Below are 14,477 nucleotides of genomic sequence, written 5' to 3'. Positions count from 1 at the left end.
GGTAGCTTTCGTTATTCCTTGAGATCTCTCCAGCTGATTAGTCTTCCCTGAAGTGTCCAAACTGGCCAGCTGAGGCCTTCCTCCACCGGAGCGCTTGTCTCTCTCATAGGCTGTGCTTGTGTAGTGTTTGCTTTTTGCAGTACAACGATGTAGTTCTGGTCAGCTGCAATCCCAGATCATTTTCTGTGGAACTGGTGCCGAGCTGTTTTCTATTCTGTAGATTTAAATATTTTTAGGAAGTTCTGGTGTTTGGCAGAGCTGAGAACAGCAGGGGAGGTGCAAGGCTTGCTCTGCATTTGTCCTGTCAGGAGATTGCAGAAGTCGAAAACCTCCCACCGTGGGAGGGAGGGTGCAGTCCTCTGTGCAGACAGTCATGTCTGTGTCCCGCTCATGCCTCATACCCCTTGACTAAGTAGCCCAGAGCATTTGAGAAGGTAGAGTACACTTGCTGACTGTGCTTTTGCCTGCCTTGCTGCAGCACTAGTTTACCTCCCATGGGCCAGGCTAGCATTTCGAACTTCTGTGCAATTCAGAAAAGTCATTTTAAAAATAACAATCCATCCAGAACGAGATCAATGACCCCCAGAAGTAGTGTTCCCATCTTCTCTTCAAGATAAGTTCTCCTGTGACTGGTGGAAAGGTAGTATTCACTTTGAACTGCAGGCTCTTAATTTCATTAAAAAAAGAGACTTTATTGCACAGGAAATTTGAGATCGTCTTTTCTCATGGGCTTTGCTGATGTTGGAGTTCTTTGGCATTATCTTCCAAATCACGGAAAAATGTGTTTGCATTGTTTTTAGGACTTTGTTTACTACTGATTTCTTTCCCTATCAGTACTCTGCACGTTTGGACTTGTGGTCCCAAGAGATCACGCCTTTGAAACAAAGGGATATAAAAATTAGTATCCAGCTTCTTAAGCAACAAAACAAAGCAGCATACCTCCAACTGCGGTGTGGAATAAATATATTTGTAATACAGAAGGATCCATATTATATTTTACTTTGTATCCAGATTCTGAGGAAATCTGCTCAGGCATTTTCACCTAAAGGAACTCTTTCTCATTAACTCATGACTTCTGAAGGTAAGCATCAATTGACATTTGATTTATTATGAAGTTACTAGTGTCCCCTCTGTGGTGGAGGAAGCTCTGTTCTAAGTCCCCTGAAGTGTTTGAAGGTACTGGACCTGTATCTTGACTTGTAGTGTGGGACTTAGATTTACACTAATTTAAGTGTCTTAAAAGTTGAGGGGAGGAAGTGCTTCTCTAGCAGACGTGGGTTTCTAAAGGCTCTTTCATGTTAGAGTAAGTGAGGGGTAAGATGGTTTTATAGAGAACAGATGAGTTGGTCCCAGGTTTAAGAAAATCTGTTTTATTTCCCGATGAATGCATATATGAGTTGTCTGTGTAAGCACGTGTCCACGGTTTGCTTGCCCTGTGTAAATATGAGAAAATGATGTGAATGTCAGTTATGTTGTACTCATGTTTTTAAGACATACAGAGAAGCAATTTGTATATTAAGCAGTTTATTTATTATTAATGCTGGTCTCTGAAAACAGTCCAGGCTTGTGCATGTTGAGCTGAGTGCTGTTCTCTGCTATCCCACATCCTTTGTGCTGACTTGAGCTTTCACAGGAGATTGTATGAGCTAAAGGACAGAACTACAAATGAATCAAAATCGATATCTACTCCCTGCCCTCCCCCCCCCCCCCCCCAATTGATACTTCACTCTTATGGCTGTAACTTTCCTTTTGCTCATTTAAATGGATTCAGTGTCAAATGGCACCAGTGGTTTTCATCTGAACTCTAGCCAGCTTCTAAGTAGAGTTACTCATCCAGGATGGTGGGAGCTTGGCTGCCATTTCATGGGGCATAGCATGTTGTCTTCCCTGTGTTTGTCCGCAGAGAATAGCGGCACAGGGAATATGTACCACCAGAAGCAGCCCCTTACTGTCCGTGGGCAGAAAGACTGCAAATTTAGCAGACCCATAATTGAAACACACATGTGAAGCCTTTATTGGTCGTTCCCTAGCCCGCCTTTAAGTGTTTTCTGACCTTTAAATGCAAATGTCCTAGTGAGGTGATGCTCTTATCACTGAGGCCAGTATTTGGCCTGCCTTTCTCCCTTCACTGCTGTGCAGAAGAGCACTAACTCTTCACAGCAATGCCGGGGTGGGCCACAGCAGAGGTCCCTGTTCCAGATGTTGCGGCTTGGCTGGGCAGTACCCCCAGTGTGCCATGGAGGGGAAGGAGAGCTGCAGCAGTGCTGCCTGGACTCTTGCCTCTCCTCGTCACCCGCTCTCCCTAGTCAGTCCCTCGCCTTCAGTGTCATCCCAGCCCCTCAGCTTCAGGGACCAGCCCCACAGTTTGCTCAAGGCCAGCGTTGTTCATATTACCACAAGACTGTCCCTGGTTTTTACCCCACAGCTCCTTCAATCCCGTTAACTTCTCACTCTGCTCTTTCCCTTCCAGCCTCACGAGGACCAGGGGTTCCCGGGGAGCATGAGGGGGTGGGCAGGGGGCCGTGATCCAGTGAGGAGCTGATATCTAGGGCACAGGAAGGACACCAACAGCCTCTCCCCAAACAGACGGGGCAGCACAGTGTTAGTGCATTTTCTTCTTGTCATCTGCATATACCAACTGAAAGTGAGCTGCTTCTTTACAGACCTGGCTTTAGGCAAGCTAGAAACAGTTACTTGATGTTGGGGCAGACTAATGGTCATTACAAGAGAAGAAGATAGTTGGTGGGCTGTTTTGCTGTTTGCAAGGGCTTAAAAAGAGTGATTTTTTTCCTTAGGTGTGTAATTGGTTGAAAGTGTTCTGGGATTTACTTTTGTCCCCCATCCCCTTAGCATCAGAAAGATAGAAGTTTGAGCCGGATTTAGTGAACCACCCTACCCGTATGCTTGATGCTCAGAATTTGCTTTCTCCCCAAACATGGGGAGTGGCATTCAGGATCAAGGGCTTTTGTTTCCTTCTACAGCAAAGGACATTGGCAGAGACCTGTCAGAACCATGCTGGCATATGTCATTTCATCGGTTTCAGTACTTTGAGCATGGGCTTTTAGCTTCCTGATGATTGACGTGCTTCGGTTTGATTTAAATTGTTGGGCTCAACACAGAGGTTACTGTGTGGGAATGGAAGTGTCTGTGGCAGGCAGGAAATCAGATAAGGAGAACTACTCTCCTTAAATGCGATAAAAATAATTACACAGAATCAACATCTTAGTCAGGTAGCCTAGTCTCTAGTGCCAGCGGTTCATGTGGGGGTAGTAGTTGGTAATTCTGGGAAAGGTGAGAGAATGGTATGATCTGCCATGACAGGTTTTTAACTTTTCCTTCCTTACAAAGTATCATTGATGTGCAGTAGCAACACATGACTGAAGCCTTCAAATTTTGTTTACAAAAATAAAGAATGCTCAAGGAAGTAGAAGAAAAGGGAACAAAAGATGTATGCATTTTACAAGACCTGGAAGTAAGCCAAAGTAATAACTTTGTGAAAATAGTAGGGTTTTCCATAAATAATCTAGCTAGCATGTAAATAACTAACATGTGGGAATTGGGACAAAAGAGCTGGTTACAAGGGACCATAGAGCACGCAACCACCACTTGAGTCATGTATATTGGATAACCTGTCACTTCAGCTGAGCTCCCTCAGAAAGAATGTACCTGGGAGGAACGCACAGGGAGGATTTGATCTCAGGATATTCATAAATTATGTCTGGACGTTCAAAAATTGGGGTGAAAAGGCATAGTCCAAGGTATCAGTGAAATTTTTAGAAGAAAAATAATAATGATGATAATAATAATAATGAAAATATAACAAACAGGTTTCTTCTGAGAAAAAAAGCCTTACAATCATTGTATCTGAAGAAAAATACGAGTCGATGTTTTCGGTGCAGAACTCTTCTGCAGCTAACCGCAATGGTCTTCTGTACCAGACAATCTTCTCCTAGTTCAAAAGGAGTTTCAGTTCTTTTTTTGTCTGTTTGCTTGTGCACTGCCACCCCCCATTCCTGAAGACAGTATTATACCTTGAGGGATAGCTGGAAAGATTTGTGCCAGAAGTGTTTGTGAAAACAATGGTATTAGTGTCATGTTTGTATTAATCAGTTGGATAGAAGAGTTAAATTTTATACATCTTTTAATGACATTTTCTTCTGAAACATCAATTTAAATAAAGAACACTTTTAAATGTCCCTCCCAAAAGAATGTTTTTCATTCCTGCCTTTTGTGACCTTTTTTTTTCTTTTTTTAGAACAAACTGTTCTCCCCTCTGAGTCATTTTGGTTGGTTGATGACTTTAGAGCAGGGTATTGCTGCCTTTTCTCTGCTCCTTAAGTCTGAGTGTAAGGGGAAGGGACGTGTCAAGACAGACACTTGAAGTAAAACAGAGTATTTTCTCTTTGGACAAAGGAGCTGAATGAAACCATGTAAAAAGTCCCGTGACATTCACATAGTATGCCAATAAACTCTTTCTTTGCCGTCAACATAGAACTGTAACACTCACTCGTGAAAAAAAAGGGAATTTGTGAAGGAGAGTAGTTTCATTGGTACCTAGGTACAGTATTTTCATTGAACCTGGTTGTGTGAGCTGCAGTCTGGTTTCTGTAAACTTGAGTCTCAAGGGTGGGCTCCTGTCAGGTTCCCCTGTGCCTTGAGCTCAGGCCACAGCCTGCACCCAGCTGTACGCAGATGGCTTCTGGAATCACAAAAGGTTGAGGAGCTTGATGTCTGGAGACTTCAGTCCTGTGTAAGACTGACTGATTGGAAATTCCTGTATTGAAAATTACAGGAAAAGGAGTAGGTCAGAGTGATGCAGTGCAGCTGTGTAACTCTAGCATCTCTGGCAAAAAAAATTTAAAAAGTGAATTTAATCTTTTTTTTAACACATCTTGAACCCTTGGGGAAATTTGAGGGTGTTAGCAGCTGATCAGAGAAGGGGAAGAGCGGAGGAGAGTTTGCCAGCATTGGTCACAACAGTTACAGAATTTCAGTCTGCTCTAGTCTGGCCCTCTGCGAACACGGAGGATATGCATGAGTTTATAAACATTGTAACTGATATAAGGCGAGAGTAGCATTGCTGCCTAGAAGGTAAAATCCCTCAGTTTCAGGATTATTTATATCTGGTTTGGGCCTACCCAGACTGGCAGTTGCCATGTATCTGAGCAGAAATTTGAGAGCACCTAAATGCTGAAGGTTGGTTGGGGTTTTTTTGTGGTGGTTTGGTTTTTGTTTGGTTGGTTTTTTGGTTTGGTTTTGGGGGGGGGGGGTTGGTTTTGGGGGGGGTTGGTTTTGGTTTTGGGGGTGGTGTTGTGTTATGTTGGGTGGTGTTTTTTTTTTTTGAAAGCACTGAGATGATTGATTGTTAATAGGGAGGCTTCTTCTGGGGACAGTGTTCCCACTGCAATAAATGAGCTGTGTTTGTGAGGGTGTTTGGACTTTCCTATGCTCCCTTTAAATAAAGCTCACAGCCTGTGGTTGGTTATGCAGTGGATTAATAGCAACAGCTGTGGGCTAACAGAGGATTAAAACTGTCTTAGCATATGAGAACATCAGTGATAAAATGCATCTGGTATGACATCTACAAAGACTTATAGGATTGTATGTGAATAGTAAATATGTTTCTATGGTGCTTGTCTTCTATTCTACTTGTGACTGCTGGGTTATTTCAGAATTTTTGTTTCTGGGTGCCATGAGGTTAATGATATTTTCAGAGAGGCAGTTATGCAAAGAAGTTGTGCGGGATCTCCACAGCCTTAAAACATTTGTGTGGTGTGTTTTATTGGCAAGATTTTATAACGGCAGAGAGTTTCATGCTTTGCGGAGTGAAAAGAAGCAAGGTAGTTACACTCTGTGCTAGCACAGCTCTGTTTCATCATGGATTAATTGGTCTCACCTTTTTTCCTGCAGGGATTTGGTAGGGTAGGGAAAGGATTATGAAAGGCAATATGGTAATGTAGTTCAAACTACATTGGAAGTTCAAAAATATTTTAAAACATTTACTCCAGGCTGTATGTAGTGTTTAGTTCAGGCTATGAAATCCTGCTTGTGAAGGAAGGCACTGCTAAGATACAATCAGTCACAAACAGAAAATCACTTAGTGCTTTCAAGAGATAACTGACAAATGGATAAATAATTTTAAAACGTGGGGCAAAGATATTTTAATAGGTCTGTCTAGTAAGTAATAAGGTGATAAATGAAAAATGAATTCCGTTCATAGGTTAAGACAACTCATACTAAATGGTTTTGGTATTTGTGACCAAGCATGCACAGAAGTCATCAAGGCCTTATATTTTCTCATATGCTTATACAAGCCCTTGGGCTCATACAAGGTCTGTTACAAGTTAAGAGCATATTCTTCTACGTAATCTTCAAATCTGCTTCTTCCAAAATAAGTTTGAAGCTTTTTGTTTGTAGTGCCATTGTACAGATGCCAACCAGAACTATACAAAGTCTTCCCGTGTTACATACTCCTTTTATATTTGTTCAAGCTTGTTCCATCTAAATAATGGAATAGAAAAGGGGAGCCTCAAAATCACCTGTGATGATACAGAATATTTTAAGACTTGCTATGCAGTCACGTAAATACACTCAGTTGTTCTGTTTTTATGAATTGCATTGAATGAATTGTTCTAAGGTACTACCAAATTGCAACTTGTTTATACTGGTTTTCCATTCATTGCTAGTCTTTATAGATACAAAAGTAGGGAAACATAAAAAAAGATGTTCTGTAGGCATGCATCATGTCTTCTGCAACGTGCATAGCTTAGAAGTTGAACTTCTAATATATTCACTATTTTTGAAATACTAAATTCCTCTTGTAAACCAAATAATTGGGATACAGTTGGCTGATGACTAGCTAGGAGAATGTATATGACTAAAATATTCCTTTTAATTGGGTTTTTGCATCTCATTTTTCCACTTAAAATTTGCAGTTGGCATCTTTTCAACTAATACAACTTTGTGTTAGTTTATAGATTGTATAATACATATTTTGTATACTCACGATAAAATTTCCGAGATGTTCTTCCTAAACGCAACTGTTCCCAAAATTAAAAAAAGCAAACCAACTTTTGTCTTTTTCTGTGCTTTTAGAGGATTTGTTTTTCCACTGCGTGCACGGGCAGGTCTTCTCCCTTGAAGTTAACCTGTGTTTGCTGTTTATCTCCTCTTAAGATTTGGTTTAGTCATCTCGGTTCAGTGTCATCGTTTCCAGAAAAGCCAATCATGTTGCATGCTTAGATGTGAAGCTTTGAGAAACAATTTCATGCTTGCATGCAAATATGTCCTAGTATAAAATAAGAAGGAAAAAGGGAAATTAAAGGAGTGCACAAAATTGGTTTTAAGTTTATTGAGAAGGTAGCTATGTGTGTTTCTGATGGGTGCTGACAGCTCCATTCTGGAGTCAGTTATTGAAGTGCCCATCGCTCCATAGAGAGTACAGCACACCTCACAGGGCTGTAACATGGGCTCGGGCTGAGACCTGGCTTGTATTTGCCCTGCAGTCATGCTAGTTCAAATTGCAGTCATGCAATTATATCATTTAAACAGTGATATAATTTGTGATATAATTAAATAGTGATGTAATAGTGATACTGTTTCTGCTGTGCACTGGCCAAGCGATTGGTGTAAGAGGTTAATTCTGTTTTAGTATGCAGTGCGGTATTTTACCCTAGAGATAGGGAACATCTTTCATAAAGCAGTTGACTGAGAAAGTCTTAAGCAAAGCAAAAAGAAAGACCTTGCAGGAAAGCCATGCTGACTGTCTTATGACTTTTTCTTCTTAAGTTCTTTCTGCTCCCCTTGATTTAGAAATCTTTTTAACCTGTGTCAAAAGTCAGCTCTGGCAAAGAGAGAGGGGCCAAGCAGAAGTAAAATAAAGGTTTTGTTGGTTTTGTTCTCTTTTCTGTTTACTTTTTCCTCCTTATACTTCTGGCCCTAGGAGCAAATGACAACAGAAACCTCCTTCAACCTCTACAAAATTGATAGTTTTCAAATCGTATTTCTACAAAATTTGCTTATTATTGCCAGTTGAGTGCAGACCCCTTGGGGTATGCTTAAGTGAAAGTTACATGGCAACTGTAGTTTAATAGCTCATATCCTGATAAGATTCCAGTTCTAGTAGAAAACTAGACTAGTTGCAGTCTGGCTGCGGTGGGAAAAAGCCCACAGCTAACGTAGATCCAGGATAGTCGAATAGCATTGTTACAGTATTCTTCAGTATAAGTCTTAAGATCTATGGTTTTTTAATCTCTCTTCCATTCCTTTTCTTTTCAAATAAAATCTGTGTATTACAGGCAAAAGCAGCAAATTAACAATTTGCATCAGAAGATAAGGGAGAATGAATTACGAGCTCAACACGCAAGACTGAGCCATCTTGTGAACTGCGAAGAACCTTACATGACTAATTTGCAGGTAGGATGGATATTTTTCTTTCAGCAAAGCTTTCCATTGTCCGGTAACTGACACCTGAAAGTGTGTTCACAATTTACTGCAGGACAAAATGAGATATTAGGAGATTAAGTAGTTTGATAAGAGAGTATCTGAAAACAATTGATGGAAGGCTTTCTGAAGAGGAGAAGGAGGCACTACCCAAAGGAGTGGGTTAGATTTTATCGACAGAATAGATGGAAGAGATGTGAGAAGGCAGACTGGTGGAATACCTTTGCACAAGACACCTGAAAAGGATATGGATTAGTACTCCTAAGGAACACTTAATCTGAAAGGGAATGTGTGATGGTATTTTGGGCATACCTGTCCTAATTTTTATCTAACTAGCGCAAATATCAGAAAGTGTAAGGATGGGGTAGCATAGGCTAACCACGAAATGCAGGTCAGTTTGAGAACTGTGGCTGCTAACCCTGTTGCACACAAAACCCATCTCCAACCTCTGCATATCTAAAAGGCAATGCAGAAAGAGAATGTTAAAGGCAGATATGCAGAGAAATAGTTTTTCTGTCTCCCTTTTATTACCTTATCTTTTTCTGTCACAAACACTGCACCAGGATCTCGGCTAGTGTACTTAAACATGACATTAATAACACAGATGTGCATCAGGTGAGAATCTGGTTTGTGTGAGTGTCGTGGTTTAACCTGGCAGGCAGCCAAATATCACGCAGCCGCTCGCTCACTCCCCCCGCCCCCTCAGTGGGACGGGGAGAGAATCGGAAGGGTAAGAGTGAGAAAAACTCGTGGGTTGAGATAAAGACAGTTTAATAGAACAGAAAAGGGAAGATAATGATAATAAATAATGATAGAATATACAAGATGAGTGATGCACAATGCAATTGCTCACCACCCGCGCTGACCGATAACCACGTAGCGATCAGCACTTCCTGGATCACACCTACTGTTCATATACTGAACATGACGTCACATGGTATGGAATACCTCATTAGCCAGCTGGGCTGGCTGTCCTGATTATGTTCCCTCCCATCTCGTGTACCTAGCTCAGTCAGTAAGCACGGGAGCTGTCCTTGGACTAGGAGGGCACTTAGCAACAACTGAAAACATCAGTGTGTTATCAACATTCTCCTCATACTAAATCCAAAACACAGCACTAGGAAGAAATTTAACCCTATCCCAGCCGAAACCGGGACAGTATCCACCCCTTATTCCATACCATTTACGTTATGCTTAGGTCTCACATTTTTCGATACGTTTCAATTAATCACCACTATCTTTTATATATATACACATATATAATACATATACATACATATATACATATAATACATATACATACATAAATATATACAAATGTCCATTGAGTTCATTTAGTCCACGACTTTGGGCTCCATCTGTCATAACAGTCTTTCAGGGCCAGAAAAATGGTGTGTGGTGTTGGGCTGTTGCATCCTGAAGCCAGTTCTCATTTCGGTACTGCTGCACTTGTTCAGTTCTATCATCGTTGCACTTTGTTCAGTTTCATCAGAGTTAGTTCATTCTTCATTAATCTGTGTGATTCTCACTGCTATACCATTGATAGCAACCATAGAAATAATGATATACAATATCATATAAAATTGACATCATAAAATTCAGTTCATTGGCTATTTTCACCCAAAATCAAATCCCCTTGAGGTACACACCAGACTTGCCCATCCTTTTGCATCACCCACCAAGTGCACCCAGGTCCTTGAGCAAAAGCAATCCCATGGATGGGTTTTCCCTTGCCAGAGGCAGGAGTAACCCAGACTGTCTTCCCCAGCATATTTCTTATGTGCACGACAGGGACTTTATCTCCATCTACAGTACGTAAAAGTCTTGGTTGGGCAGGGCCAGCTCGATTAACAGATCCCCTGGTGTTGACTAACCAGGTGGCTTTTGCTAAATGTGTGTCCCAATGCTTGAATGTCCCACCACCCATTGCCCTCAGGGTTGTCTTTAGCAGTCCATTGTATCGTTCGATTTTCCTGGAGGCTGGTGCATGGTAGGGGATGTGATAGACCCACTCAGTGCCGTGCTCTTTGGCCCAGGTGTCTATGAGGGTGTTTCGGAAATGAGTCCCGTTGTCTGACTCAATTCTTTCTGGGGTGCCGTGTCGCTATAGGACTTGCTTTTCAAGGCCCAGGATGGTGTTCCGGGCAGTGGCATGGGGCACAGGGTATGTTTCTAGCCAGCCGGTGGTTGCTTCCACCATGGTGAGCACATAGCGCTTGCCGTGTCGGGTTTGTGGGAGTGTGATATAGTGAATCTGCCAGGCCTCTCCATATTTCTATTTCAACCATCGTCCTCCATACCAAAGAGGCTTTACTTGCTTGGCTTGCTTGATTGCAGCGCATGTTTCACATTCATGGATAACCTGTGCAATAGCGTCCATGGTTAAGTCCATCCCTCGATCACGAGCCCATCTATATGTTGCATCTCTTCCTTGATGGCCTGAGGCATCATGGGCCCACCAAGCTATAAATAATTCACCCTTATGTTGCCAGTCCAGATCCACCTGAGCCACTTCAATTTTAGCAGCCTGGTCCACCTGCTGGTTGTTTTGATGTTCCTCAGTGGCCCGACTCTTGGGTACGTGAGCATTTACATGACGTACTTTTACAGTCAGGTTCTCTACCTGGGCAGCAATATCTTGCCACAATGCGGCAGCCCAGATGGGTTTACCTCTGCGCTGCCAGTTGTTCTGCAACCACCCCCAGAGGGCATTTGCCACCATCCATGAGTCAGTATAGAGATAAAGTACTGGCCATTTTTCTCATTCAGCAATGTCCAAGGCCAGCTGGATGGCTTTCACCTCTGCAAACTGGCTCGATTCACCTTCTCCTTCAGCAGTTTCTGCAACTTGGCGTATAGGACTCCATACCGCAGCTTTCCACCTCTGATGCTTTCCCACAAGGCGACAGGACCCATCAGTGAACAGGGCATATTGCTTCTCGCTTTCTGGTAGTTTATTATACAGTGGGGCTTCTTCAGCATGTGTCACCTCCTCCTCTGTGGATATGCCAAAATCTTTGCCTTCTGGCCAGTTCGTGATCACCTCCAAGATTCCTGGGCGACTGGGGTTTCCTATTCGGGCCCGTTGTGTGATCAGCGCGACCCACTTACTCCACGTAGCATCAGTTGCATGATGTGTAGAGGGGACGCTCCCTTTGAACATCCAGCCCAGCACCGGCAGTCGGGGTGCCAGGAGGAGCTGTGCTTCAGTACCAACCACTTCCGAAGCAGCTCGAACCCCTTCATATGCTGCCAATATCTCCTTCTCAGTTGGAGTGTAGCGGGCCTCCGATCCTCTGTATCCCTGACTCCAGAACCCTAAGGGTCGACCTCAAGTCTCCCCTGGTGCTTTCTGCCAGAGGCTCCAGGTAGGGCCATTCTCCCCGGCTGCGGTGTAGAGCACATTCTTTACATCTTGTCCTGCCCGGACTGGCCCAAGGGCTACTGCATGAACTATCTCCTGTTTAATTTGTTCAAAGGCTTGTCGTTGCTCAGGGCCCCATTTGAAGTCATTCTTCTTCCTGGTCACGTGATAGAGAGGGCTTACGATCTGACTGTAATCTGGAATATGCATTCTCCAAAAGCCCACAACGCCTAAGAAAGCTTGTGTTTCCTTTTTGCTAGTTGGTGGGGACATGGCTGTTATTTTGTTGATCACATCCATTGGGATCTGACGACGTCCATCTTGCCATTTTATTCCTAAAAACTGGATCTCCTGTGCAGGTCCCTTGACCTTACTTTGTTTTATGGCAAAACCGGCCTTCAGAAGGATTTGAATTATTCTCTCCCCTTTCTCAAAAACTTCTTCTGCTGTGTTGCCCCGTACGATGATGTCATCAATGTATTGCAGGTGCTCTGGAGCCTCACCCTGTTCCAGTGCAGTGTGGATCAGTCCATGGCAAATGGTAGGGCTGTGTTTCCACCCCTGGGGCAGTCAGTTCCAGGTGTACTGGACGCCCCTCCAAGTGAAAGCAAACTGTGGCCTGCACTCTGCTGCCAAAGGGATGGAGAAGAAGGCATTAGCAATGTCAATGGTGGCGTACCACTTGGCTGCCTTTGACTCCAGTTCGTATTGAAGTTCCAGCATGTCCGGCACAGCAGCACTCAGTGGCGGCGTGACTTCGTTCAGGCCACGGTAGTCTACTGTTAGTCTCCACTCTCCATTAGACTTTCACACTGGCCATATGGGACTGTTAAAGGGTGAGCGAGTCTTGCTGATCACTCCTTGGCTCTCCAGTTGACGAATCAGCTCATGGATAGGGATCAGGGAATCTCGGTTGGTGCGGTATTGCTGCCAGTGCACTGTTGTGGTAGTGATTGGTACCTGTTGTTCTTCAACCCTCAACAACGCTACAACAGAAGAGTCCTCCGAGAGACCGGGCAAGGTGGACAGCTGTTTAATTTCCTCCGTCTCCACGGCAGCTATACCAAAAGCCCACCGATACCCTTTTGGGTCCTTAAAATACCCTCTCCTGAGGTAGTCTATGCCAAGGATGCACGGAGCCTCTGGGCCAGTCACAATGGGGTGCTTCTGCCACTCGTTCCCGGTTAGGCTCACTTCGGCCTCCGATACAGTTAACTCTTGGGATCCCCCTGTCACTCCAGAAATACAAATGGGTTCTGCCCCTTTATAGCCTGATGGCATTAGGGTGCACTGTGCACCGGTGTCTACGAGAGCCTTATACTCCTGTGGATCTGATGTGCCAGGCCATTGAATCCACACAGTCCAGTAAACCCGGTTGTCCCTTTCCTCCACCTGGCCGGAGGCAGGGCCCCTCTAGTTCTGGTCATAGTATCCGCTTCTCACTTCTTGCAAACGTGTGTCAAGAATTCCTTCATTACAATCCAAAGTAAGATCAGCCCTTCTACTCTGTCTGGGGAACTGTTCACTGGAAACTGGACCGTCGTGAGACAGGGTTTTCCTGAAAACTGGAGCAGCATTTTTCCTGAGAGAACCCCCTTGTGTGATTGTTTTTCCTTGCAACTCACGTACACGTGCCTCTAGGGTCAAGGTAGGTTTTCCATCCCACTGCCTCATGTCCTCTCCGTGGTCACGCAGATAAAACCACAGGGTGTCTCGTAGTGTGTACTTTTGATATCCTCTCTCTTGAGGAAAAAAACGCTGACTCCTAATGGCTGAGATACTGGTCCGTACAGGTGGAGAATAGGACCTATCGTCTTTGAGTTGCTGGACCTCTCGGGATAGTTTCTCTACAGCCGAGACAAGGGAGGAGGAGATAGTTTCTTCGAAATCCCGAAGTCTGCTAACTAAGACATCCACCGTTGGTGCTTCTTCCTCTGCCCAGGACAATACTGCCAACGAACTAGCATACGATGCTGATGTGCTCCGTACCAACTTCCGTCACATGGGTCGCGTGCACTGGACATCATCTGGATCTTTGGGCATTTGGTTGTCGTCCAGGTCACTATAAAACCACCTCCAGCACGCCTAGTTCTCTCAGGTACTGGATACCTCTCTCCATAGTGGTCCATTTGCTTGGGCAATATATAACATCTTCCTTGAAGGGATACCTTTCCTTCACGCCTGACAGCAGTTGCCTCCAGAGGCTGAGGACCTGTGTCCCTTTTCCAATTGCTTTGTCAATGCCTCCTTCCCTAGCAAGGGATCCCAGCTGTTTGGCCTCCTTCCCCTCTAATTCCAGGCTACTGGCCCCATTATCCCAGCATCGGAGCAGCCAGGTAACAATATGCTCGCCTGGACGATGGCTGAAATCTTTCCACATATCTCGCAGCTCACTCAGGGATAGGGATCGGGTGGTTTCCGTCTCGTTTATGAGTTCTTCCTCTTCCTCCTCCCCTCCTTGTGATGGCCCTGCTCTTTCATCATCCCTTTCTAAACGACCTGATCTCCACTTCCAAGATTTCCTCTTCTGTACAGGGGCAACGGATACCAGCAAGGGTTGGTCCTCTGGTTCAGCTGTAGTGCCTGTTGCTGGGGTTTGGGTAGCTGCAGTGCTTGTCATGGGGGTTGAAGTAACTGTAGTGCCTGTTGCTGGAGCTTGAGTGGCTGCAGT

General features: G+C 44.1%; 1 protein-coding gene across 2 annotated transcripts in view; it reads left to right on the top strand.

Annotated features, from left to right (window-relative positions):
- CEP85L (centrosomal protein 85L) overlaps positions 1-14,477 on the top strand; it is a 160,075-nt gene that overhangs the window by 126,582 nt on the left and 19,016 nt on the right. For both annotated transcript variants that reach the window (XM_075145740.1, XM_075145739.1), the window contains exon 5: positions 8,298-8,415. In XM_075145740.1, coding sequence (XP_075001841.1) covers positions 8,298-8,415 — 118 coding nt within the window. The remainder of the gene's footprint in view (positions 1-8,297; positions 8,416-14,477) is intronic.

Source organism: Calonectris borealis, chromosome 3 (assembly GCF_964195595.1).
Source record: "Calonectris borealis chromosome 3, bCalBor7.hap1.2, whole genome shotgun sequence".
Taxonomy (NCBI): domain Eukaryota; kingdom Metazoa; phylum Chordata; class Aves; order Procellariiformes; family Procellariidae; genus Calonectris; species Calonectris borealis.
The sequence above is the reverse complement of the archived record's forward strand: the minus strand, read 5'-3'. Positions and strand labels throughout refer to the sequence as shown.